Raw genomic sequence first — 27,804 nt, 5'->3', positions numbered from 1 at the left:
AGCGAATGTTGTATCGCACTACATTGCAAATTCTTAACCAAGCACACAAGATTCTGATTGAATAAATAGGAAGAGAACGGTATTGTGGGAGGTAGTTTAGCCAATAGCATATTGGCATTTTCATAACGCTTTGGCACTAACCAATAACAGATGTCGATTAATAGCGGACAGGCAAAACAATCTGTTTATGTGGTATAGTTGATAAAATACAGTAATGCAAAAACATTATATTCCACATAGTAGAGGTAAAAAGTTGTAAGTTGGGTACTACACCGAATCCCTTGGGTTCTTCTGTACCTATAAACTGGCTTATAGTATTCAATGGAGTGTTTTTTCAGGTTGTCTTTTTTTTGCCATTTGCAAATGCAAAAAAAAACAAATCACGATTCGTGGCTTTCTCCACAGAGGACATACATCTTCACATTCCTGCTGAGCTCTCGCCTCTTCATCCACCCATACCAGCTCATGTCCAGAGTATGCCACTTGTGCCTGGAGCAGCAACGAATCGCCGATCCACAAGCCGAGAAGGTGGAGTCCAAATTCTCTAAACTCCAAATGTATCTGGAACACTCATTTGGTTTATATTTTAATCATTTTTCGTTTCCAGATTCGACTCTTGAAGATGGCGCCAAAGATCCTACAGTTGTTGACTGAGTGGACGGAAACGTTTCCTTGTGACTTCCGGGACGAGCGCATGATGCGGAGCTTGAAAGAGCTCACGCATCGGCTTTGCGCTGGAGATGAGGTGGGCATATTGAAAAAAATGTAATATGGTAAAACTTCAGGGATACGAAATTAATCTGGTCTTAGGTGGGGATTGCGAAGTAAAATTGATTTATAGCAAGGATAAAACCCTAATGCGTTCTGAAGCCCCAGCACTCTAGGTTAAAACATCAAATACCAAAATAGTATATAGTAAAAACTACATTGGTAGGTGGGTGGATCACTGAACCACTAGGGTTGTAGGGGCATTATTTCCGGTGGTGTGTCTTGGGCAAGTTCAGCCTGGTGGCACCCATCCCCCTCCAGGCCAACAATGTTATTAATAAACGGAAAGGAGAAAAAACAACATCATATTTACCTTTGGTGTGACAGAAACTGGTACAGTGAGGTAGCTGCTGAATGCAGGGGGAGGGGACAGTGGATTAAAAACTAAAATTATATGGCAAGGGTTGTAATACCCTTAGAAGATGTATTTGCCTTATTTTTAGTAATAGTCCCATAGGTCAAATTTGATCACAAGCTGCAAAACTAAACATTGTATTTTACACATTTTTCTAAAGGTATGTCAACGTGTTTTCAAAAGTGACCATTTACAGACAACCAGTTTACAGCTCTAAAATCTCAGACATTGTAAAAGTGTTTTAAATGTTTGACTTCTCTTTTCAAACGTGAATCACTAATTGGGCACACTTGCGCGTAAGAACGGATCACAAGTTGCATTACGTATTTTTATTTTTGGCTCCGATTTGAATACATCTTGTAAATAAGCATATATTTATGTTGCGAATTTCATTGGTTAACTAATGTGAATCGGTCATTACTGGCTAAAGATTTTTGGAGCTAAGGAGGCGATGTCTGTTTTTTTTCAATACAGGCCTTCGTAGGCTATTGTGGACCATGAAAAATAAGCTTGCAATTTGTCGAGAGTGGTGTCAATCAAAAGGTCGGAGGCTAACGGCCATATTGGATTTCATTTTATGAGTTCACTAAAAACGGAATTATGGAGCGAAACAGATGTATTACAAGAAGGATCGTCAAATGATGCAGAAATGCTTTTAGTCTAATTTATTTATTCGTTTTTTTTAATCTGTCAGCATTATAATGTGTTTTGGATAAAATATTTTACACGGTTGGATTCACTAGACTGTCGCGGCTGTAAGAAGGCCATGGTTGCGTACTATCATCGAATTTCATTGCTGCAAGACGATGCTTTTGGTGAGCTACCCCGGCTTTATAGTTTTCGGTATCTTGTTTCAGACTGATCTTGATGTTTCTGTGATGAGTACATTTTAAAATGGTCATCATATCTTGAATCCCAAGAGTTTAAGCTTTCCAATTACATGTGGCATGACGCGTTTCAGTGACATAGTGAAATCACGTCTTTGTTTATCAACAGTCTTGACGGCCCGTGGGTGTTAAGTTGTCTGGAAAATTGCCATATAATCTTCATTTTATTTATTTTGTTCATTTTTTGTCATCATATCTCAAATCCCATGAGTTGAAGCTTTCCAACTATATTTGGCATGGTGGATTTCAATGACTGGTGTCATCTGACGGCCCGCCGTTGGAACGACAAGGGGTTTCAAACTAGACGAACATTCGTCTTACCTTCAGTTAGCCACCTGCTAGCATAAGTCACCTTTTAGCTCAAAGCTATTTGCATAACAGACGGCGGAGCGATTCTATCAAGGGAAGGGGCTGTTTGTTTTTTCCCGGGCGCTCTCAATAAAAGCAGCAGGAGGAGCTTGTAAAGAGCAGATGGGGAAGGCAAACATCCATCTGTCCGCATGGTAGCTGGCCCCTCCCCCGACAAGTCCCCCGCCTGCATTTGTGACACCAAACTGACCCCCACCAAACTGTTTGCTGTGCAGGTTTCACATGACTGTGTGTAATCTCAATCGATATGTGCCACATTAACAGTCGGGTCCGAGATCTCAAACTCCATCTTCATGTCTTATTTTAGATACTTTCCTTTTTTTTTTTTTACATTTCAGTTATGATCATGTTGGTTACACATAACATGAATCTGCACTGTCTTGTATACATACAACCACAAATCATTATTTGATCCAATATCTAATTATCTAGTTCAAATACCGGTATTTGTTGTGTTTTTTTTTTTCATAAGATCACATTGTTTATAGAATTTATGCAATTTTATCATTGTTTTCTTTGCAAATTTTACATTGATATGTTTTGTATGTTGGTTTAGTTTTAATCTTGCCTTTAAATTTGCATTTCACCAAACATTCACTTTCAATGTAAGACTTTTATTATTTGTTTTTATTTTCTCAATGCAATTGTACTAATAAATTAAAAAGTATGACTTAATAATTGGATTTTAGATATTTTTAATTGTAAAATTGGTCTTACATATATTCAATTCGTCAAATTTAACATACGTATATAAAATAAATGGGAAAACCCTAATTTTCTAAAAAAAAAAGTACTTACTTTTTTTTTGAAACATGTATTTCACATTTTGAAATTATTGCTTTGTTAATTATTTTTTTCTAGTTTCTCAAGAAAATGTTATTGATGTATTAAAGAAATTCTATTCATTTCATATATGGATTATTTAAAAGAACCTCAATTAATATTTTTACTTTATTCAACAAATGAGTGCAGAAAACCTATTAAATGCTTGTACTTTTAAATTACTTTTCAAAAATATCATGTTTTTTAATCGTTCCTTTTTTATTAAGAGAATTGTAATGGTATATTAAAACATAATTGCATTTATTTTTTTCATTGTAAATATCCCTTATCAACATTTTCTTGAATTCGATTTTATTCAAATAATTAACGTGAACAATTGTATATTTTCTAAGACATTTCATGAAATTTCATTTTTTTCCCCCCAATCTAAACACCCATTTACATTTTTCAATATAATTTATTGATTATGTAAAATAAATCTCTTGTTTTAGTTGTAAATATCTTCTGTACACATTTTCTTGGTTTATGTCTTATTCGATAAATTTATGTGAAAATAATTTGTATATTTTCTAGAATATTTTATAACATTTTACTTAAAATCCAAACACTCATTTAGTTTTTTTTTTTTTAAAGGGACCGTGTGTAATATTTAGTGCCTCCTAGTGGTACAAGAAACTTTCATTCTGTAAAAGAAAACATTGACTTGTATACCAGGCGAAAATACATGAATTATCATACTAATGTTACATTTGATAGGAAATAGGTCGAGTAATTCATATTTCTTTTACACCGTGGAATCCCAACTTAGGTCGGCGGCATGTTTGTTCGCCATACTGCCGCGATGCTATTTCAAGAATCGCTGGCCCTCGCTTGTACCAGAGAACACAGTGCAATCTATCGGTCAAATATTACACATTAGGTCTTTAAGGATTCATTTTTTTATTTTATTTTTTTATAATGTAAAAAACATATCAATAAAAATACATTGACATTGATATTTGCACTTTACTCCAATCAGGTAGTGTAGTAAAAGTGACTCAGCCTCACGGTTGAATAAAAAAGAAGGAAAAGCCTGAAAGTCACAAGACAATTCCTGCCAATAAAATAAAGACGTTCTTTGAAATGTGATGAAAGTTGCAAAGGAGCCTGGAGCAAACCGTGCACGTTGTGGGCTCACAATTGTACTTGTTGTCGTACGTTTTGGAACATTTTGTGCGTCCGGCTCAACTGATGCAAACAAAAAAAGTCAGGCATGTGCGCTCACATGCGTCAAGAAAATTGAAAATAAAAATTGTAGAAATTTACTGGAGATGTTTTCCAGATCATACCTAAATCCATTCAACTATTTATTAATAATTAGTTTTCAAGTTGGTATCTTTCGTCATTTACTCTTTTGAGCTGTCCAGAGACCTTATAAAGTAATATAACTCAGAAATGTAGGCAAAAGTAAAATAATCCTGTATTTTTTTCTCTCCAAAAATAGTTTCATTTTGGGCCTGAACTTTTTTATTCTCAGAAAAATTACACTTCAATAAAGTCATTCTTAAATTTATAATTTAGATTGCTCCCCCTCTTTAAGTATGGCATTATGAAACTGTAATGCTATTTTAATTGTATCATTTTTTGGGTGACATAGAGTATTATTTCTGCTTTTCCTCCGTTTTCTAAAAAAGCATGATTCATTTAAAAAGGATACCAATTTCCTGTTTTGTAGGCTATAAATATAACAATCTTCCAATAATTCTATTGAATTTTTAAACTTCTTGTTTACTTTTTTCTACTTGCAACATTCTGCGTTATTTTACTTCCAAAACTCCAATTTATTTTGGACCAAAACTTAAGCTTGTTAAGTCTTCCAATGTTGTTTTTTTTGTCCTTTGGTTTTTTTTCTCCGCCCAGATGAATCATCTGATTTTGCTTGTATTACAAAAACAATCTGGCTGGCGTTGTTAAAGCCTCAATGATTAATATTTGACCACTAGACGGCACTGTGTGGTCTTGTTCGAGCGAGGGCCAGTCTTACATGGCAAAGTGTGGCGGCAGGATGCCGGACGAACATTGGGGCAACTTAAGTGCGGATTCCACTGTGTAGGTTTTTAGTACCACTAGGAGGCACTAAATATTGCACACTGTCCCTTTAATGATCTTGTATTTGAATGTGTTCCCGAAAAACATCCAACAAAAAAAAAGAAAAGCGCAAAAAAACAAAAGTTCAGCTGACAGAAATGGAACCTACACTATTGTCTGTGCAGACAAAAATGTCTTGTTTTCATCCGAGGTCAGCTGGAGAATCATCCGTTTTTTTCTGTCTGGTCGCGCCTGATTGGCTGTCATCACGCGGTCCCGCCCTGGAAAATAACTTGTTGTCGTCTCTGAGGTTTGTTTAGGAGCATGACTGGACCACATGTTGTGCAGGATGTGCTGCTGAGAAGCACAACATATGTGCGCCCGCACACTTTTTTCTTTTTTAACCCCCAGCCTGTTATGTAACCAAGTCAGGGGTGTCAAACTCATTTCAGCTTGGGGGCCACGTGGTTGAAAAAAAACTCATGGCGGCCGGACTAGTAGATTAAAGAGTAAAGAAGAGAGGGACAAAGAGGGCAAACAAACAAGTGCAAACGAGAATGAGGTAGAAAATGACAAGGAGAAAAATGAAGCAAAAGAAAAAATGAGAATGAGAAAGAGTAAGAGGGGTAACAAAAAGAAAAAAATGAAAAGAAAGAGGAAGATCAAGCAATTGAGAGACAGAGAAAATCAGTAAGGGAAAGGGAGAAAAAAATAGATAAAAAGACAGATCAAGCAAGTGAAAGGTGGAGAGAATGAGAAAGAGGAAAGGAAAAGGAAAGAAGGCAAGAGATAGCATCTTTCTTCCTCCTTTTATTTTTCTAAGTGTGAAAGAGACAAAGAGAGGGATACAGAAAGACAAAAAGAGACAGAGAGAAAGTGAAAAGGGGAGGGACTGAGAAAGAAACAGAGACAAAGACAGATTAAGAAAAAAAAGACGGGAAAAGGAGAAAGTATGAGAGAGAAAAGATAAAGAAATATAGCTAGACTGCTTTTGTGAGTAGTGCCTGGCTTTGGCAAAATCAAGTGGACCTATTTTAAACTGAAGCTCGTTTTTCTCTTGAGCTTCTCTCAGTGTTGTCCCGCGGGCCGGATTAAAACCCTCACTGGGCCTGATTAGGCCCACGGGCCCCATCTTTGACACCTATGTATCTGAGTGAAGTGGGTCAGTGCAGAAATGATTATCTAATCTTAGACTTTAGGGAGTTGGGGCCGCTGGACTCTGTTTGGACACACATATACACAAACCCAAAATGAGACAAGTGGTATGGTGAACAATCCTCCCTCTTTTGGAATGTCTGCAGGACGGTTCCAACCCCAAAAAAAGAAACCCCAAGCAAATAAATGGTCCATTTAACGCCTCCTGTTCTTGTGCAGCTTTACAGGAAGGCAGCAAGCCAGCTGAGTCAGGGCCTGATCCGGAGGCTGACGGTTCTGAGCCAGTACCAAGAAGCGGTGGCCAAGATCAACGCGGCGGCGGCCGAGCGCCTCGTCGTCCTCAAGGCCAAACCTCAGGCCTCCGTGCACCGAGACGTCACATCCGTCTGCAGCGACCCCTTTGCCGTCGCGCAGCAGCTCACTCACATAGAACTGGTGAGAACGCCAACAGCAAATTACAGTGTACACCTTTTTCATAGATGATAGATAGATACTTTATTCATCCCTCTTAGGGAAAAAAGTCTCCCTTGTTGTCTATTAACACATTAACATGATGCCCTCGGGGTGCTTGTTGTAGTTTAGCGGAGTGGATGACGTCACACGCTAGTCCAAAAGTTTGACGTCCCTGCGGCAGATGGAAATCTTTGTGCCCAGCGTTACACCACCTCGTGTTAGCGAGTCCACCTCCTCTCCGCTTCCCGCAAGCTTTTGTGTCTCTGTCTAACAGCGCTGAAGCCAGTTAGCTCCGGATAGCTCCGGGCGGCTACACTTTAGCGTTCGGGATGCTAAACTTGAGCCACGTTTCCGTAAAACACAGCAACTGCACTCCCTGTTCGCTTGATGTTTTTCACCTGCACAGCCAGTTCGTCGTTCTTATTTGGTAGAGAGTTCACATTTACCATGATTACAGACTGTACCAGAGACTTAGAACACCACTAGCCGCTTGGCTATCTCCGGCTCTCCATCCACGATAGGCAACCTCATCACGCCGGCACGAGAATTCTTCAGAGCAAGGAGTTGATTCCTCGAATAAACGCATTTTTGTGCGCTAAAACCCATGTCCATAGGATAGAAAGTAATCCAAAGTGTAGTTGTCAAACGGGACGAAAAACACCAAAGATAGAAGCAGACAATAAAAACAATAAATCACAAAAATTCATGGCCAAATTTAAGCAATTTCAAGGCCAATTTGTCCAATGCCGGGTGTATAAAAAGCTCAAATTGTTTTGTATTTTACAAATGTATTTGTAGGTCTGTGAATATTTTAATTCATATTTCATCCGTTTTGTTAAATAATTTTGTGCATAGGGTCTTATTATTATAGATAATGTATTTTTTTTAAAAATCGGAGGCGCCGTCTTTTCTCAGTGAGCGGTGCCATTGAGCCCTGTTTCTAAGTAGAGCTGTCCTCTTGGGTGTGACCTGTAGGGTGCAGTGACGCTTCACATGACAATGCCATAATGTCAAGCCACCAGAACGGGCGTGTCAGCGTTATTTTCACGGCCATTAAAAAAAAAAAATCTTCATTTATTGCGTGGTCTAGAGTCAGACTGCCATGAAACATGGCAATGGCAGCAATTTCAAGCACTTGACCCAATTCAAGCATTTTCCTGACCTTTTTTCACAATCGCCACCTGTATTCGATCTGTTAAAGTCCGTCTGAACAGAGCATATCTGACTTTTTTCACACCACACCTAGGCCACTTTGACTACGTTCACACTGCAGAGCTTAATGCTTAATTCCAATTTTTGGGGTGAAATTCAATGTTTTTGAGAAATGGTTCACATTTGCAACTAAATACAACTTGTCTGTGATCTCCTGTGTGAACGCCACAAGTGTCCTGCATGCGCAGAAGAGGACGCGTTGCATGACACTAATTGCGCTAACTGTTTGCCCAAGTACTCATGGATGTGAATAGGAGAGCGTAGTCTATCCCTCCATCCATTATAGTCCGCTTATATGGGTCGGGTCGTAGGGGCTGCAGCCTCAGAAGGGAAGCCCAGACCTTCTTTTTCCCAGCCACTTCGTCCAGCTCATTCGACAAGATCCCAAGGCGTTCCCAGGCCAGCCTATAGATGTAGTCTCTCCAGCCCGGGGCCTCCTGCCGGTGGGACATGCCCGCAACACCTTCTGAGGGAGACATCCAGGAGCCATCTTTATTAGTTGCCTGAGCCAACTCAGCGGGCTTCTCTCAACGCAGAGGAGAAGCGGCTCTACACTGAGTCCCACTTTGGTGACCGGCTTCTCACCTTATCTAAGTGAGAGCTCAGCCACCCCATGGAGGAAACTCATTTCTGCAGTTCACGACCATAGGTGTGTAGGAACGTAGATAAACCGGTAAATCGAAAGCTTTGCCTTTTGTTTCAGCTCCTTTTTAACCACGACGGTCCGGTTCAGGGTATGTATGACGGCAGACGCTGCACTGATCTGTCTGACAACCTCCCGTTCAAACTTGCCCACGCTCCTGAACAAGACACAGAGATACTTAAAACTCCTCCACTAGGGGCAGGGTCTTGTCCCGAACTTGGGGAGGGCATGCCTCCCTTTTTTGGGCTGAGAAGCATGCTCTCGGACTTGGAGGTGCTGATTCTTATCCCGGCCGCTTCACGCTCTGCTGCGAACTGCTCCTGTGGGAGCTGAAGATCACGGCTTGAGGAGGCCGACAGCAACACATCATCTGCATAAAACAGAATTGCAATGCGGAGGCTTCCATCCAGACCCCTTCCTGCCAAGGCAACGCGTAGAAACTCTGTCCATAAAAGTTATGAATAGATTCGGTGAAAAAGGGCAGCCCTGGCTGATTTCAAATCCCACTGGAAACGAATGAGACTTACTGCTGGCAATGCGCACCAGTCATACAGGGGGACTGTCCGGTACCTCATACTCCTGCAGCACCACCCACAGGGCTCCCTGAGGAACACGGTCGAATGCCCTCTCCAAGTCCACAAAAAAACATTTAGACTGAATGGGCAGACTCCCATGCAACCTTGAGAACCCTGCAAAGGGTGTAGAGCTGGTCCACTGTTCCACAGCCCGAAAAAAAAACACATTGCTCCTCCTGAATCCAAGATTTGACCTCCCGGTGGACCCTCCTCTCCAGTACCATCTGAAAAGACCTTACCAGGAAGGCTGAAACATGGGATTCCCTTGTAGTTGGAACACATTCTCTGGCCCCCATTCTTGAAAAGGGGGGCCACCACCCAGTCTGCCAGTCCGGAGGTAGTTTCTCCATTGTCCACGCAATGTTGCAGAGGCATGTCATCGATGAATTTGCTACACTAAAATGGCTAATATAGAGACATACTAGGGCCGCATGATAAACCGAAATCTAATTGATATCGCAATGTGACGTGGTGCAATTGTGTAATTGTAAGACACTGCATTTTTTTTCAAGGATTTATAGTTATTTGATTGATGGGAGTGTTTGGCCAACCACAACGGCGCTATATGATATTATATAATACATAAAACGCGCTGGTGTTTTCGCTTTCTTGTTTTTTTTGTCCTATCACTTGCTATCTGGGTTAATCGGGTTATTGGCTAATAAACATGTTTATGTATAGTTGATTGGATGATAAACATGGTTTTGTCTCGCGTTCCTACGTTCCCTGGAGAGGTGGGGGGAGTAGTTCACTGATGCAAACCCTATGGCATTATCTTTCAATCTACAGGCAACTTTTTCCCATTGGCGTCACCAGCTGGTTTTGGGCGTTGCTCAAGTACCCGAAAATCCAACCCAAGCACCCCCAAAATTTATTTCATTCTTAAAACCCTCTTTTCCTTAAAAAAACATGATAAATGCGATCAATGCAGCGTCTGAAATATTTTTTTACACTGCCTTGAAATAGTTCTGTCCATTTAATTCCTAGCACTGCTCTGCAGCTAGGGCCCTTGTGAAACCGGGCAAAATCAGCTTTTCTACAAGAAAGCTTCTGATAAAAGCATTTCACTGTTCTCAAATTTTTTTCATTTGCTACACAAAATAAAATCTCAAAAAAACCCATTAAGAATTAAAGTGAAACTATAAATAAATTGATGTAAAAAAAAGTCAAAATCAATCAGTAATTTGCATGGGCTTTACTTACATTAATGGGACAATGTGTATTATTTGACAACTAGATGTTGCTGTATTGTGTTGTGCAAGGAAGAATACAAACTATGAAGACTAAACGTGTCGTCACAATTTTACACCCATTTTCTTGCCTAGCCATATTTGAGGTTTTTAGTTACCCTTAGCAGCAATATGGCTGACAATTAGCTGACGTTATGTAAGCTAAATGCAAATTTCTCAAGCATGGAGAATTTAAAAAAAAAAAGAAAAGCACTTTTATCATCGTTTCGGATTTTTTTTAAAAATCAATATTGTTCTTTTTGATAACTTTTCTTTGTTCCACTAGAAGGTGCTAAATGATACAACTGTCCCTTCAAACTTTCATATTACAATGGCGATGACCCCACGGTATAAAATTGGCCCCTGGGCCGCATGTTAGAAACCCCTTTCTTAGACTGTCCACCCACCTGGGTCTCACAAAACTCAATGGAAAACACTGCTCACTATGATTAGGTACTCACAAAAAAAAATAGCACAGAAAATGCACTTTACAAAACAGCATGTGTTGCATTCGTTATGAAGCCTATAAAGGCTTTTAATTTTTTGCGGCTCAGGACAATTTTTTTTGTTGTTGTTGTCAGATATGGCTCTTTCAACATTTCGGGTTGCCAACCCCTGACCTAGCCTAAGATTTTCCGTACTTTACAACGGTAGTCTGTAGCAAATCTAACATTTTCTATTAAAACTTCAATCCAGTACCTGTGTCTGGTTGGGCTGGATTTTTTTAGGCCAAATCTTAACTCTAATAAGAATAATAGTGCCATTGACATTAAGCAGCAACATTATGCAAAAATTCGAATAGACGATATGATATGAATATTCATTTTTCATAGGCAAGATATTTTTTCTAGGTTTTGTGTATTTATTTATTTTTTTGATGACCCTGGAGGATCTTGTTAGTCTTTGTTTTGAAGGACCTGTAGCATCTGCCAAAGGGCAGCAGGTGAAAGAGGTGGATTCTGCAATAATGTCATCGCCAATGTCCTTAACACAGGGCAGATGCAGATTTTCTGGGGTGTGTTGATGACTCTTTTTGGGAGAGTGTTGACAACATCTGAGACTTTGGTTGTTATTTTCATAATACTTGAGCCAAAGTTTTGTGGTTTTGTTGGTTTTGGACCCTCAAAAAAAATCAAAACTTGAGTTTCTCCATAGCTTTTGCCTTCTGGGTGGTCAGAAGGCTTGGGTGGGTTCTGTCAACGCCCTTCTTTTTGGACCACCCACACCTTAATATGACTTTCATTAGCTATGATGGTACAATTTGTATTAAAAACCATTGGGGAACCCCCCGAAAATATTATTTTAACTTTCTTTGAGGATTTTCTGGCTGGCTCACACATAACCATATACAAATACCCGCATTCAAGCCCCTCAAACAACCTAATTTTTTTCTCTCTTTGGCAGCTAAATTCAAACTCCCTGCCAACTACAGTTAAGATCGGGCCTAATAAATCCAGCCCGACACAACCCTGCCCGCAGTTATTGAAGCCCGAACCCGCCGACAAATTAACATGATTTGAGCGACCGAGTCTGAGCATACCCGTATTTTCATGTTTTAATTTTCATGTTTTATTCGTGAGGACTTTTTGTGAGGAGGAGAAGAAGGGCTTTTCTTTGTTTTTAAATGATCCTTCATGAAGAAAAAACTAAAAACACGTACAGACACGCGGCAAGCACATGGACGAGGGCTCCGTTGCGCAAAAAAGGGGATAGAATCCACCGCACAGATGCTCCTCAAAGAAAACTAAATAAAAAAACAATTATGGATGTGTGCCAAGCTTGGAGAATTAAAGATAAAAAGTCAGGGAGAAAAGCCCGGTTTGACGCGAACCCGAAGTAATGATTGACATTTTAGCCCTGAATTAACATTCGGGTCGGGGTATGGTTGGGGCTTAAGATCTTACCTCTACTTCCAACTGAAATTAGATAACAATAAAAAAAAAATACGTTGTTGGATTTTATTTAAGGATTCATCAAGATTATTTTTTTCATCTTTGCAGGAAAGACTCAGCTACATTTGCCCCGAGGAATTCGTCCAGGCATTCATCCAAAAAGATCCAATGGACAACGACAAGGTAAGAAAAACAAAAATCAATTTCCTGAATAAATCAGCAGACAAGACATGCATTATGCAATGTTGTGGCTGCGTTGTGACCCACTTATGGGGCCCTAGATGGATTTGGCCGTCTCGGGTTCACGGCCAGGTCGGGCATAAGACAAAAGAAATCTCAGGCGCCGAGCTGGTAAAAACAAAAGCTTTCTCCGACCCGGCGCTTTCTTACAATCAAATCCTGGCGCTGACTCGGATTAGACGATGCATCGCTAAGCAACCGGGGTCGCCGCTTCTGTTGCTTGGCAACGGGCCCATTTGGGATGAGAGGTCGTCCTTGTGCCTCGGGCCAGGCCGTCTTGGAAAAGGTGGGAGGAGCCTGGAGGAGAAGGCTGAAAGAACGTGTGGAATTCAAGGGGGAATTGGAGCACTCCCAAATGTTCTTGAGATTGCTAACAGAAAATGTCATCTCTTTGGGGCGCAGAGCCACCTGAACGACCACAAGAAAAGCGCTAACCTGGAGGCCTACGTGGACTGGTTCAACAGGCTCAGCTATCTTGTGGCCACCGAGATTTGCACGGTGAGCGCACCAAAAGTTTGAATTGACTTCACGTAACTTTAGAATTGAATTGTCTTTTCTCATTGGTACAAACCTGGTGTAACATCGTATGCAATGAGATTAGACATGTAAAAAAAAAAGCCTTTCAGGATAAATAGGCGAAAATATTTACAATGTAGTGTTGAGAGACCAGCCTAAGATTTAATAATAGTGCAATAAGGTAATAGTGCATCCTAATAATGGTAAAAAAAATAATGTCTGTCTTTGGCCCTGGTCAGGCCTAAGATGTTAATGGTTGTTTGGGCTGGGCCGGGTCAGGCCTGGCTTCTCTCTCGCTAACTTTGAAAATAAATAAATATATGTTTGTAGAAATCTATATTTAAATAATATGTGCATACTAAACATTCATTGAACAAAGAAAAATATGAAATTTGGGGTTTTATTGGGGCCCAGTCCTGCAAATCAAGTGAATTGGTCGGGCTCTGGCTGGGTAGAACTTTAATACCCGCCGCCCTGGGTTGGGTCAGGCTGTATTTTTCTTAGGCCCAATCTTACCCCTAATTGATGCTTTAGCATTAATTAAAAACCGATGTAAATGTTAGCTTTGAAATTAACATTGAAATGTATTGCTTAGTTGGAGGGGAAATGCTCTAATTTAAATCCCTGGGTCGCATATTTTTATCGTTGATGCTAAAGGTCGTTTACTTTGGTAAAAAAATAATTTCCCTTTCAAAATGCTTCAGTGTTTTTATTGATGTGTTGGCATTAGTTAGCAATAAATCGAAAATCAGTGGTCTCCAACTTGGTGCTCCCTTAGGACAGTCAAGGTGCCTGCTGACCTGCCTTGAAAACGGTGGTTTACTGAGTCTATTCAATCCTACTTCCAACAATAAACCTGACAGTAACAAAGTAACACCATAGTAAAAACATAAGTAGCTCAATGCTTAAAAAAGGGTTGGAGACCCATAACGTAAATGTGGAATTTGAGGCTAACCATGAACATAATCACTCGATTAGAGAAAAGTCTCTAAAAAGTCGCTGATTACATCCCTGTCATGTCTCTTCTGAGATGTGTAGAGGAATTGCTTTAAATTATATTTATTAGGGTTGAGAATGTAATTTAGTTTGAAATACTGTCTCATTTAGGTCTAAAGGAGCAATTACTTCAAACATTTTTCTGGTATTTCAACTTTTAAGTTGTTAATTTTGTAATTCATTGCATTGATCAATCAATATAGAAATCAAAGGAAAAATGTAGACACACAGAGAAAACAAATTGGATTTATTCTGACATGGCAAGAAAAATCAGATCAATGAAAAAAGAAAACATTGTATCGAGACAAGATCATACGCGTCTAACTAACTATTGGTACCGTGCGGTAAGAGCGAGGGGTAGGGGACTCTGCAGTGATTGCAAAGGTTGATCAATAAGCCTAATTTGAAAGTACCGGTAATCAACTCATTTCAATGATCAGGAATTATTTCACCGTGTGGCAGAATAAAATATATGGCCAAAAAAAAACAAACTGGCTGTTTTTAAATGATTTTCTTGTGTTACCTTTGGACGGAAGAACATCACTTGGGGGGGAAAGGAAAATGTCTTGTGTGCGGGATTCTGAGTATTTTCCTTGTTTTGGCATTCTGTGGCTGGAAAGGGTTAGGGGGATTTATTTGTAAGAGGGTATTCCCCCTACAAATGTTTTTGCTGTGTTCTCGGCCGACAGCCTACAAAGAAGAAGCAGCGAGCCCGCTTGGTGGAGTTCTTCATAGACGTTGCGTGCGAATGCTTCAACATCGGCAACTTCAATTCCCTCATGGCCATTATTTGTGAGTCTATAGCCACTTCTATGTTAACATATAATGTTATGCTAGTTTTGTATGTGGGTGGGACGGGACAACAGAGCTGATGGTTCAATTACACTGAAAGAGTCAAGATGTATTTTTGGGGAGGGGTGTGGAGAAGGGGTGTAGCCTCTGGAACCTCAGCCGTCATAGGGCCAATCACGACTGAAAGAATCGAACTAAATGTCTCATGGGAACCAGGAAATGTCAAACAAAATGTTTAGCACTACCCTGACTTTTTTCACCTTTTTTATCATTTCACTTAGGGTTAGTGTTAGATCGTATTTTAACTTTTTACAAATAATTTATACCGTAGAACCCCAGAATATGACATTAATCCTTTATGAGGTAGGGATCGTAAAGTGAAATTGCCATATGGCGGGGGGATGGAAACTGATTAGCTAATGCCAACTAATCAGCTAATGCCTTCTGAATCCCTGGACCCCTATAAATAAAACAATACAATAACAAAAAATTATATGGTTATGCTACTTATATATTATGTCTATATGATAAAAACAACTCTTATAATTATGACTATACACGCAGTGATATTTTACATTATTCTAACATCTTCTTGCTTTTCCTTTTAGCATCACTGCGAGCCTCAGCCTGATAATGAATACATATAGTACAATTAAAACAGTATTTTATCGCCGACTTGCACACTAAATTTCAAAATGAACAAAAGAGAGGTATTGTGGGAGGCAGATCAGCCTATAGCATGCCTGTGTTTTCACATTGCTGTGACGCAAACCAATAGAGCAGCGTTTTAAATGATATCGACCAACAGCAGACAGACATCTTTGAGACGTAAGTCGTAATATGCACAAACACTGCAAATTTTGAATCTTTTTTTGGGCATGCAAAATAATGTAGCTGTTGTGGATTAGTGGGGAAAATGCTGTAACGAGGGGCCAAAATAACATCTTACTCCACACCTTAAAGTGAAGACGTAAGGCGGGAATGCCGTACCCTGGGTGTCTACTGTATGTCTCATGAAATATATATATATATATATATATATATATAATATATTTTTTATTTTTTTTCCAGCTGGATTGAATATGAGTCCAGTGTCCCGGTTGAAAAAGACGTGGAGCAAAGCTAAGACGGCAAAGTTTGACATCTTGGAGGTAAGCCTCTCTTTGTTACGATTCATCGGCATTGCAACATTTTTGTCCTCAAATGATCGTATACTTCTTCGCAGCACCAAATGGATCCTTCTGGAAATTTCTACAACTACAGGACGGCGCTTCGCGGGGCCACCCAGAGGTCTATCACTGCCAACAGCAGCAGGGAGAAGGTAAGGATCTGTGGTGTGCACACATAGACATTAGGTGGTGCTTGAGCAACCTCCAACGGAAAGAGACATTTTGGGTTGTACACCAGGGCTGCAAGATTAACCGAAATCTAATCGATAGTGTGATGTGACGTAGTGCAATTGTGTAATTGCAAGACGCTCCAGGTTTTTCAAGGATTTCTATTTCCATGTTTGTTTTTCCCCCCTTTGTCATTTGAGTGGCCAACTAAAATTGACTCTGTTCGGGCTTTAATGGCACCGGCTAATCAGAGGCAAGTTTCAATGGCAGTAGCCAATAAAGGAAAGGCAAAGTTTGCAGGCAGACCTCAATTGCACCCACTTTCGTGTGAGCAGACAGCAACCCTAACAAAGCTCCCCAGAAGAGGGTGCTGTTTTCTTAAGGTTAAAGCATGCCAAAAAAACAAAACTAGCTCAGAAACAGAACTTTTCTTTTTAAACTTGCACAGAAAATACACTTTTCTTTGAAAATTGCACTAGTGTATATTATACATAATTATATATATATATATATATATATATATATATATATATATATATATATATATATATATATATATTAACTGTGATTAATTTTCTATATTTTTTATATTCTTTTTAATGTTGTATAAGAAAGTTTTTATTTTATATTTGGTCAGGTAAAATCTTATTAATAATAAAATGTAATTATTTATATATATCATTGATAAGAAAAGATTCATTTTGTTTTTATTTTCTATATTTATCATTTATTTTAACTAATTCATATTAATTTTATTTAATACTGTTTTTAATGCATTGGCATATTTTCAAAACTCTTTATATGATCCTTTTTATTTATTTTACATAACATTTTGGAATGTATATATGTTAAATAATAATCTCATTGTAATAATTATGATGTAATTTATTTGTTCATATTATATATAATTAAATGACAAGAGCAGCTGGGAAGTGAGGATCACTGGCGTGCATGCATAGACACTACGTGGTGCTAGAGTACCTCCCTTTGAAAAATGGGTCATATTGGAAAGTTTTTTGAATACATTTTAGGGTTTTTAGAATCGATAAGAATTACCAATTGTCAGCCTTTTGATGCAAAAAAGAGAAAAAAAACACCCTAAAATTTCCTGTGTTTGTGTGAAAGGTTTGTAACAGAACCCTACATTTTAAAATTATTTTATATTGATATGTACACATTATACATAATTTATGACAAAAGCAGCAGGGAGAAGGTGAGGATCACTGGGGTGCACGCATAGACACTTTGTGGTGGTAGAGCGCCTTCCTTTGAAAACAAATGTTTTTGTACACATTTTCTTTTTTATAATCAATAAAAATTGCACATTGGCAGAATATTTATGGGGAAAAAAAAATTGAAAAAAATAACCCAACCTTTTCTGTGATTGTGTAAAAGGTTTGTAAGAGAACCCTACATTTTTTTTAATCAAAGACTCGTTTTATGATTGATCATATTTTGAGATGTTTCAAAAGGAATCGTATAAGAAAATATAATGCGCACACTAAAGAAGCGTAACACAAGATTCGAGCACTCGCTGTTGGGTCACGTTGTGCTCGGCGTGGAAACAAACGGGGACAAGCTGTCCCTGCTCACGTCATTCTGATATTTTCTCATGAGCCAATCTTGCATTCCCAGCCAGGAATTCAAAATCCGGTTACGCAATTGGCTCGGGGGTCACACAGTGGAACGTTCCAACATGTCTGCTATGGCCCCTCATTATCTCACCTCTCACCCCAATCGCAAAGGGGTCAAGGGGGAGATAACGTTAGAGTAAAAGAGGAGGTGCACCATTTCCCGTGGTGTGTCTTGGGCAAGTACAGCCTGGTGCCGCCCATCCCTCTCCAGGCCAACAAATGTTTTCACCCGTTCCATATATACATGTGTTGGTTTTTTAATGTATGAATTTAAAATAATATATTTTTAAAATGGTAAATGGTCAGCTTTTATAGCGCTTTTCAAGTCAATGAAGACCTCCCAAAGCGCTTTACTAAATAACTTTTTTTTTCATACATTAGATTTTTTTTTCATTATTTTGATAATTATATTACATAATGTTTCTTATTAAAACAATAGTGACAAAATGTAATTAAAAATATATTTTAAATGTAAAAATAAATATATTATGCATACAGTTATTCTTTATATTTCTTTGTACTTTTTGTTTTTTATTGTATACACTTAAAAAAAAATGTTTGGGTATTTATGTTATATTTAGATATTACAAGTATTATTATTAATATCAGGTTTTCTTTTAATTGGAAAAATATTATTTACATGTAATAGTTTTTCCGAAATATATTTATTTATTTCACTTTCATTTTAAAACATGGGTGTGACCAGCCTGTTTTGGGGGGATTATAGTATGTTTCAAACTTTCTTTTTCCTAAAAAAGAATAGTATAAGCTTAGATATCATGAAAAAAGCTAGAGAAAAAAAAAACAATGAAACAAAATTATGAACAACGCAGTGCCGGAAATACTCCACTGCCTTGAAATGGTTCAGTCTATTCGATTCCTAGTACTAATCAGTCGACGACGTTATAATTTGATGGATTATCTCCAAACCATCTACTATTAAAACAATGGTACTGAGATCTTATTTTCTTGGTCATAAAACGGCTTGTGATTGAGAACACAGAGGTAGAGTATTTAGTGCCACTTCTGAACAGTGTTGATCCTAAATCACTCCAAGTGTAATGAAAAACCAAAAGAATGAACCCAGCCAGCCACTCTGGGTGCTCAGCCCCCCCAACCTAAAATTGCCACTGGTTTAAAACCTTGTTTACATTTGTTTTGTTTATTCATTTACACTGCTCTTGCTGACTACAACAGATATGTACAGAAGACTAGATAGGACAGGCCCTTTTGAGCCTGCCTGCTGCGGGCCTAGGCTAGTCGGATCAAAGTGTCATCAGTCCATCCATTATCTGCACCGCTTATCCACAGTAGGGTCACGGGGGTGCTGGAGCCCATCCCAGCTGTTCTCAGGCAATGGGCAGGGGACACCCAGAACTGGTTGCCACCTAGTCGCAGGGCACACAGAGACGGACAACTCACTCGCTCATTCACACCTAGGAACAATTCGGACCGGCCAATTAACCTCACATGCATGTTTTTGGAATGTGGGAGGAAACCCATGCAAGCACGGGGAGAACATGCAAACTCCACACAGGAAGGTTTCGATCTCATGACCTCAGAACTGTGCCGCACATGCGCTAACCACTGCGCTGCCGTGCTGCCCATCAAAGGATCGGTGTCTTCCAAAATCAAAGGGAATTCAGTCATTGTGCTGCATATGGATGGACTCAATGCTGTACATAGAGTTCCATAAAGCTTGAATAACATTTGTGTTTTGGCCCCTATTTTTTCATGATTTAATCTTGTTAAGAGCTTCTGTTGCTCTAATTACTCTTGGTGGCTTACATTGACCAGAGAAAACGATATGAACTCCGACTTTGCGACTAGGACCTCCCACCTTGAGTGTCATTCCAATGATATTTTTCTGGTCAGAGGTTGGAAAACTGGACTTCCCGCCTCTGTTGGGACGCTTTGAGGTCCCATCTAGTACCATCCGAGTAGGATCATCCGACCTCCTAATTTTCTGGAATGCAGCATACTGTAAATATATCTGTGTTGCCGACTGGCATGACCACATGACGCTCATTGGCCGCGACCCCTTGTTTGTTTAGTTTGCTTGGTCGCTATGGGGACACTTCTCCATCCTATTATGCTTTACCGTTACGCTTTGTTGATCGGAACAAAAACAACGTGGATCTCTAACACGCGCGCTCTCGATTGTGATGAAGCCGGACATGAGAAATACATCCCCCCCTCTTTTTTCATCCTTTCTTTTGTTTTTTTGTCCCTGCAGATCGTCATCCCGTTCTTCAGCCTTCTTATCAAGGACATTTACTTCCTCAACGAAGGCTGCGCCAGCCGACTGCATGACGGCCACATCAACTTCCAGGTAGGCACAAAAGTTGGTATTTTTGTCAAATTCAGGTCTTCAGTTCCCTAAAATGTCAGTTTTGGGTGTGTTTTCCTATTATTTGGACATTTAAATAAATCCTAAACAAAGGATTCTGTGCTCCTATTTTTTACATTTTTTTGTCTTATTAAGCCAAAGAGGCGCTAGTGTGGTGTGGTGACAGTGTTCATACCCATAATGTGCCACCAAGTGGTAGACTTGCATTTTCTCATCCTAAAAATAAGAATTTGACAATGTTGCCACCTGCTGGTGGTGGTGTTTCACTGACGGTTTGGAGTGCTCTTTACCCTCGTGGCATAAAGGTACATAGTATGTACATTTTCCTGCTTTTTGTATTTCAACCAAAGAGAAATCACTTAAATTCAAAATTCAAGCAATTTCAAGGATTTCAAGCTCCAGTACAAACCCTATGTTGATTTAAGAATGCAAGAAAAGTGGACAATGAGTATTTCTGTTTGATTCTTTAGAAATTGTGGGAGTTGGCCAAGCAAGTGAGCGAGTTCATGAGCTGGAAGACGCTGGAGTGTCCCTTCCACAAAGATCGCAAGATTCTGCACTACCTGCTCACAGCGCCCGTCTATACCGAAGACGGTAATTGTCATCATTTGCTGTAAACATATAATTTGAAACTTGACAATTCCAGCGGCAATTGTGACAGTTCGGGCTAGGCTCTGGCATGTAGTTGTTAGCATGTAGCTCCTAGCTTAGCATGACTCTTTAACATGTATCCATTAGCATGACGCCTTATCATGTAGCTGCTAACATGACTTGTTAAGCGTCTTCTCGTTAACATGTAGTTGTTAGCATGTAGATGTTAGGATGACTTGTTAGCATTTACACATGAGCATTTAGCCGTTAGCATGACTCGTTATCATGGAGCTGTTTGTATGACGTTGTTAGCATGTAGTATGTAGCCAGTAGCATGACTCTTTAACATCTACTCATTTGCATGTAGCTGTTGGTATGATGTTTTTAAGCACATTTAGCTGTTAGTATGACTCTTTAGCATGTAGCCGGTAGCATGACTCATAAGAACCAAATCGTTTGCATGTAACTGTCGGCATGCCTCTTTAGCATGTAGCCGTTATAATGCAGCAAATAGCATCTACTTGTTAGCACGACTGGTTAGCATAAGCCCGTTAGTATGACTAATTTGCTTGTTAGTATTAGCATGACACGTAAGCAACTAGTCGTTAGCATCCACTCGTTAGAATGCCTTTGCTCCTGATTACGCTTCATGTTGAGTTAGTGACCCACTTGGGCCACCCTTGGTGACCAAGCCCTCCCATATAAAATGAATAGCAGCCCCAACTAATGCTAACTCCTAAGTACCTTGGCCTCGATTTGTGTCTTGCAGCATTGTACCTGGCCTCATACGAGAGCGAAGGTCCAGACAACAACTTGGAAAAAGACACGTGGAAGGCGCTCAGGTTAGCCTACTTCCTGAAGCATCATTAAGGGCTTTTCAAATTCCAATTGAATAAACACTCAAAATACAATTGGATATTTAAAATAAATCCTAGGCAAGAAAAGCGGGTCCGAAAACGGATGCGTATTCAAAATCAATACAGACAATTGTTTCATTTAAAAAAAATAATAATAATAATAAAAATATATATATATATATATATATATATATATATATATATATATATGACCAGCTCAGTAGCCTAGATGGTAAGGCGCCCGCTTTGAGACTGGGAGGTCGGTGGTTCGCGCCCCGGCCGAGTCATTCCTAAGACTTAAAAAGTGGTCGGCGGTGCCCTCTGTTGGCTGCGGCTGCATCGCCTCGCTATAACGGGTCAGGTGCAATCGACATTTCGTTCTGTGTACATTGTTACACAGAATGACAATACAAGGAAATTATTATTATTATTATTATATATATATTATTCAAAACCATGAACATTTTACATAGAAAACAGGGTGAAAGCCCAAGTCTGTAATATTTGACCACTAGATGGCACTGGTGTCTATTGCGAACGAAACCCAGTGCCGCAGAGAACAGTGTAGTAGCGGGATGCCGCAGCGACCTTAGGTATGGATTACACTAATACGAATTACTCAACCTGTGATTTCGCATAAAAAAATGAAATTGGTATGACAGTTCATGAATTAATACTTAGTATTCAAATCGATGTTTTTTTAACCACTAGGAGGCACTCAATATTACTCACTGTGCCTTTAATGATTAATTTAAAATTCTAAATAAATTTCGAAAGGAATAACGGTGGATCAAAATAAAAACATACAAATTAATTTATAATTTAATTATAAATTAATTTCCTTCCTTTGTATTGTCATTCTTTGTAACAATGTACACAGAACGAAATGTCGATACACCTGACCCGTTGTAGCGAGCCGATGCAGCCGCAGCCAACAGAGGGCGCCGCCATTTTTACCAATGTTATAAGTCTTAGGTATGACTCGGCCGAGGCGCGAACCAGCGACCTCCCAGTCTCAAAGCGGGCGCCTTACCATCTAGGCTACTGAGCTTGTGTTCCTAATTCATTTGAAAATAAAAAAAACTTTTCAAATGAAAAACAAATTGAAAGTCAGAAAAAATGCAAAGTTACAGTAAAGAAATACAAACCCAAAAATATTTATATCTAATATATATATTTTTTATATCTAAAATGCAAAACTAATAATAAAAATTTAAGAATATATCATTAAAAGGTATGTTAAAATGGTGTATTTTAAACAAAGTAACAAAAGTTTTTAAAAAATTAAAAAATGACAAATAAATCTGAAAAATGAACACCGTATTTAAATACTAGTAGTAAACAATTAAAAATAGTTTCGAAAAATTGGCTGATAGCGACAATGATGTAATGTTAAAACAACAAACAGTACAGTGGGACCTTGGTTATCGCGGTTAATGGGGACCAAAACCACCCGCGAAACGTGAAAATCTGCGAAGTGGCGACGCCCCTTCAAAAAAAACAAAAAAACCTTTGCGGTACACCCCTCCTGTATACAGTACAATACAGTGCATTATATGGAATACGGTTAGAGAAATTCTTGTTAAACAATCAAACAATAAAACAAAATTTAACTTACCTCTTACAATAAGTTCTTTTAACCTCGGATTAGGTTTGCATCCGGGCTGATTTTCTTCGCCCTACAATCATGGATCCAAATAACCAGTGCATTTTCCATTCGCACCATGGTCTTATTCAGGGTGTTTACAACCCTTTTGGCATCTTTCGTGAAAGATATTGTTCTTCTCTTCCTTCTTTATGTACCGGGCCGTGGATTCATTCAGGCCATATTGTCGGGCTACGCTCGCGTAGCTATTTCCTGCTTTCAACTTGTCCGATAAACTCACTTTTTCGTTAATCGTTACCATCTTTCGCTTTTTCTTCTGTTCACTAGATGCACCAAGGGATGAAGAGCGTTTGGGAGGCATCACAAAGGGCTTCAAAAAACGTTTAGACTTAAAAAATCACCGCGAGAATAAGGCTAACTAACTGCGAGCTACGGCGAGAAGCGTACAGTACTGTACTGTAAGCGAGGTCTACTGCAGTGAATGGGCCAATGGGGAGTCGAGTATTCAGCGAGTGCTGGCCAATGAGCTTGCGTTTATGGCCGTGACGCTTAACGTGTACGTGCATTTCTTTGTGTTTTAAAATTTTGTAAAATTATGCAATTAGTAATTCTAATTGAATATTTTGTTTCCAAATTTTGTAAAATAATGTAATTTCTAATTTTAATGTAATATTTTTCATTATTATTAATTTTTTAATTTATTTTATTGATTTTTTTTTTTTTACTATTACAGACTGCGAAGCTCTGAACCCGCGAACGTCGAAGCGCAAAGTAGCGAGGTCCCACTGTATAACAATCGAAATAACAAACCTGCATTCGAAGAACTAAATCTCTGCAAGTGTCCAATGTTGAAAAGAGAATGAAGCCATCATTTTTAATGAAACTACGGGCGGCAGTAGCTCAGGAGGTAGAGCGCTCGTCTTGGGACCAAGGGATCCCAGTTCGAATCCCGACTCGTCCGTGTTACATGTCGAAGTGTCCTTGGGTAAGACACTGAACCCCTAATACCCCCAATAAGCAGGTTAGCGCCTTACATGGCAGCAAGGCCGCTATTGGGAAATGTGGAGCACATTGTAAAGCGCTTTGGGAAGTCATTGACTTGAAAAGCGCTATATAAATGCAGATCATTTCATTTTCATTTCATTTCATACTTAAAATAAAGAATGATTGAAACACTTAAATGAAAAACTGAAAAATATATCATTACTAAAAAATAACAAATTAAATTCTTATTTTGAACATTGTTAATAATAAAATTGAAACATTTGAATTCAAATTAAATCAGAATAACAATCCAGATCAAAAAGGGTAATCGTTATACAATAATTACAATAAAAATGTATTCAATAAAACATTCCTGAACTACTTTCCTTTTAGAAATATGACGCAGTCGAGTTATTTTTCCCTTTTTTCTCTGCAGATCGACGCTACTAAATCGGGCATGAACGCCGAGAAAGCAGCAAAAGCGAATGCTACGTTAGCATGGGCCACTACAACGCTAATTGATGCCTTTTCTAGTCTTCTCACCTGGAGTGGGCGGAGCTACACGCTAGCTGCCGGTTAGCTAGCGCGCGGCCTGTCGCACCGCTAAGAACTTCGCATGTCGAGCGCCACCACACAGCGGATAAGCTACGCGTGTTAGCATCTTTATGCTAATTATTATTGTTTTCACCTACTCGAGAACATTCTGGTTGTAAAGTTTTATTTATGTTTAAATGAGATTATGATTTGTCACGTTTACCATTTCCTTTTGTTATCCTCACCAATGTTTTTGTTGTCACCAAAATAAAATCTGATATCAAATGACTTGTTTTGATTGTTGAAAACTAAAATATTTTCGGAAATGACACCTGTTTTTTTTTATTAAAGTTTTCAAAGTGTAAATAAGTGTTTCAATCCAGGCTTTTGTAATCCTATTTCGATTTTAAAGCATTTTGATATAAAGTTTCAGACTTACAATTAGGGTTTTAAAGCGTTTTTAGGGTACTCAAACCAGGGTTTTGGCTTCGTATTAGGGCTAGAGGGTTACGGTTTTTAACTTTTAGTAGAAATTTAAAGCATTTCTTGGATTGTAAATCGGGGTGTCAGACTACTATTTCAATTTCTTGTAAGGGTTTTGGAGCATTTTGAATTAGGTTTCAAACTAACATATACGATTCAAATTAGTTTTAAAGATTTTTTTAGGGTTAAAAACTAGTACTAGGGCTTCAAATCAGGGGTTTAAATTTTTTAGGGGTACAAACTAGTATTGGGCTTCAACAGGGTTTTAAAGCGATTTTAGGGTTACAAACTAAGATTAAGGCTTCAAATCAGAGGTGTAAAGCTTATTATATTATTATATTATATATATATATATATATATATATATATATATATTATATATTATATTATTATAAAAATTAGGGTTTTGAATTAGAGGTTCAAGCGAGTGTCAGCTCCAAAATAGGGTTTTCAAGCGTTCTTGGGGTTTCAAACGGTTTGTTTCAAATCTCTTTAAAGCCATTTTGAGGTTTTCGAGCTTTATATTGGGTTTTAAATCCTTTTTAGTGTTTCAGACTACGTTTTGAATTTGAATAAGGGCAGTGGTGGCCAAAAGCAGGCCAGATTTTGTATTCTTTGAACATTCTTTAATACGTTCACCTTTTGTGAAAGGTTTGCAGTGCTAGGCGATCAGCGGGCAACCGTGTAGCTTGCCTTTGTAGCATTTTTATTTGACTCGCAGAAGACTCGTGAAAAAGCTCAATTGTGCTTCCAGTTGCTTCACCTCAACAGCGTTCCTATCCAATTAGCTTGTCGTAGTCTTGCAGTGCCTCTTGATATTATATTCTTTGAAAACAAGCACCGTCTCTTGGCAAATTCAGGGATCAGAATGGAGATTTTCATTTTCAGCTGAAATAGCCAGGGTCCAGGGGCCGCAGGCCCCGGCCAGGTCCAGGGCGGAGCCCGGTGGGGGGCTCGGGAGGGCGAAGCCCCCCTGAAGCCAACAGCATTTATCTTATTTGCTATGTGAAAATTGCACTAGAATGAATTAAATCCAACAAAACAGAAACCATGTATTTTTTTCAGTTTTAAGATGTTTAAAACAATTGGGGGATTACAATGTTACAACCATCACCATTGTTGTTGTGTTTTGATGATGAAGATGGACCTTGTATTTAGCTACTAATCAACAATATATATGAAAATATATACATTAATAACCATTCATCATTAATTTGAAAATAGAATACACAAATTGAACATGCTTAAAGAAAATACATGTCATAAATTTTGTTTATCCTGTTCTAAATATTGTATAAACACAAAAGATAAAATCATTTCATAAATAAATAGATTTATAAATACCTCAGATTGGGATTTTCTGTCACACAGGGGAACCAGTGGTTGACTGCTGCTAGTATTTGAAGTGGAAGGATTTGGAACGGCCAATAATGTTGAACCGGTGGTGTTACTGTTAGTTTCACTGCCGATTTTAAATGCGGATCCGAGTGCATAATTTGATCGCAAGCTATTTTTGCTTTGTGCTTGTTCATTTTAGCATGATCGATCAGTGCCACACAACCTCGCGTACCATAATTGATCAGATCGACACAGTATAGACACTTTGCTTTCCCTGGAACATCACACTTTGCGATGAACTGGCTCAAAGTTTCTGTAACTTCCTCGATCTTTGCGCCGATTTTAACGTTTACTGTGACAGTCTTCTCCAGCCATGACCACTTAAATTTATTCTTGATTCATTTATCAATCTCGGAGACAAAAGCCTCGTCTTCTTTTCTTAGTATTTTCATATTTACTTTTTCAAACACTCATTTCACCGTTTGAAAAGACCGGAGGAAGCGCCATGTTTGAGAAAGCCAATGCTCTGAACAAAAGCTCCGCTGATTGGTTATCAGCGAACCTATCGACCAATGGTAGGAGTCGATTTTTCTCGCGATCTCTAACTGCTAACTTGGGGTGATGAAACGGTCACGTATCATACCTCACCCCCCCCCAAAATATTTTCTCATCGAATTTAGACGATTTACGGGAATGACCTTTGGGGTTCAAAAACAGCGGAAATCCGCGGATAATTCTGATCCCTGCAAATTGGGCAGACGAAGTTCTTTTGGATTTCGGTGAAAAAACAAAAACAATTTCCAATTAACCTGGAATGTAACGGGTCTACGGGCCAGACTTTGAACATGGTTGTATTAGGTTGTTGAGCACTACTGGAGTTTTTGGCCTTACATTTGGATAAAGTGCATTTAGGATTTCAAACTGGGGTTTCAACTTCATACTGGGGTTTTAAGGCTTGAACTTGACCCTGTAACCACTTTAAAATCCTAATCCAAAGCTGAAACCAAATCCAAAATTCAGTTACAAACTTAGCTATAAATTTGAAACCCTAGTTTAAAACTTTAAATTGGATGTGTTTTGTGCAACAAGTGATCCCTTTGATTGCAAAGCACACTTATGTTTTTTATAGTTTCATCTTAGAAAAACACAATTTGAGAA

The 27,804-nt window shown here is 38.8% G+C and overlaps 1 protein-coding gene across 5 annotated transcripts in view; it reads left to right on the top strand.

The window, feature by feature from the left end:
• Positions 1-25,113, top strand: part of rasgef1ba (RasGEF domain family, member 1Ba) — a 46,706-nt gene extending 21,593 nt beyond the window's left edge. For all 5 annotated transcript variants that reach the window (XM_088335686.1, XM_088335687.1, XM_088335689.1 and 2 more), the window contains exons 3-14: positions 406-528; positions 608-745; positions 6,604-6,819; positions 12,497-12,571; positions 13,031-13,126; positions 14,830-14,932; positions 16,004-16,083; positions 16,158-16,253; positions 20,140-20,235; positions 20,724-20,847; positions 21,614-21,686; positions 24,728-25,113. In XM_088335686.1, coding sequence (XP_088191812.1) covers positions 406-528; positions 608-745; positions 6,604-6,819; positions 12,497-12,571; positions 13,031-13,126; positions 14,830-14,932; positions 16,004-16,083; positions 16,158-16,253; positions 20,140-20,235; positions 20,724-20,847; positions 21,614-21,686; positions 24,728-24,752 — 1,245 coding nt within the window. In that variant the 3' untranslated portion in view covers positions 24,753-25,113. The remainder of the gene's footprint in view (positions 1-405; positions 529-607; positions 746-6,603; positions 6,820-12,496; positions 12,572-13,030; positions 13,127-14,829; positions 14,933-16,003; positions 16,084-16,157; positions 16,254-20,139; positions 20,236-20,723; positions 20,848-21,613; positions 21,687-24,727) is intronic.
• Positions 25,114-27,804: the final 2,691 nt, after the last annotated feature.

Source organism: Urocampus carinirostris, chromosome 5, assembly GCF_059441175.1.
Source record: "Urocampus carinirostris isolate Australia breed hairy pipefish chromosome 5, RoL_Ucar_1.0, whole genome shotgun sequence".
Taxonomy (NCBI): domain Eukaryota; kingdom Metazoa; phylum Chordata; class Actinopteri; order Syngnathiformes; family Syngnathidae; genus Urocampus; species Urocampus carinirostris.
This window is presented reverse-complemented; position numbering and strand designations above follow the sequence as displayed.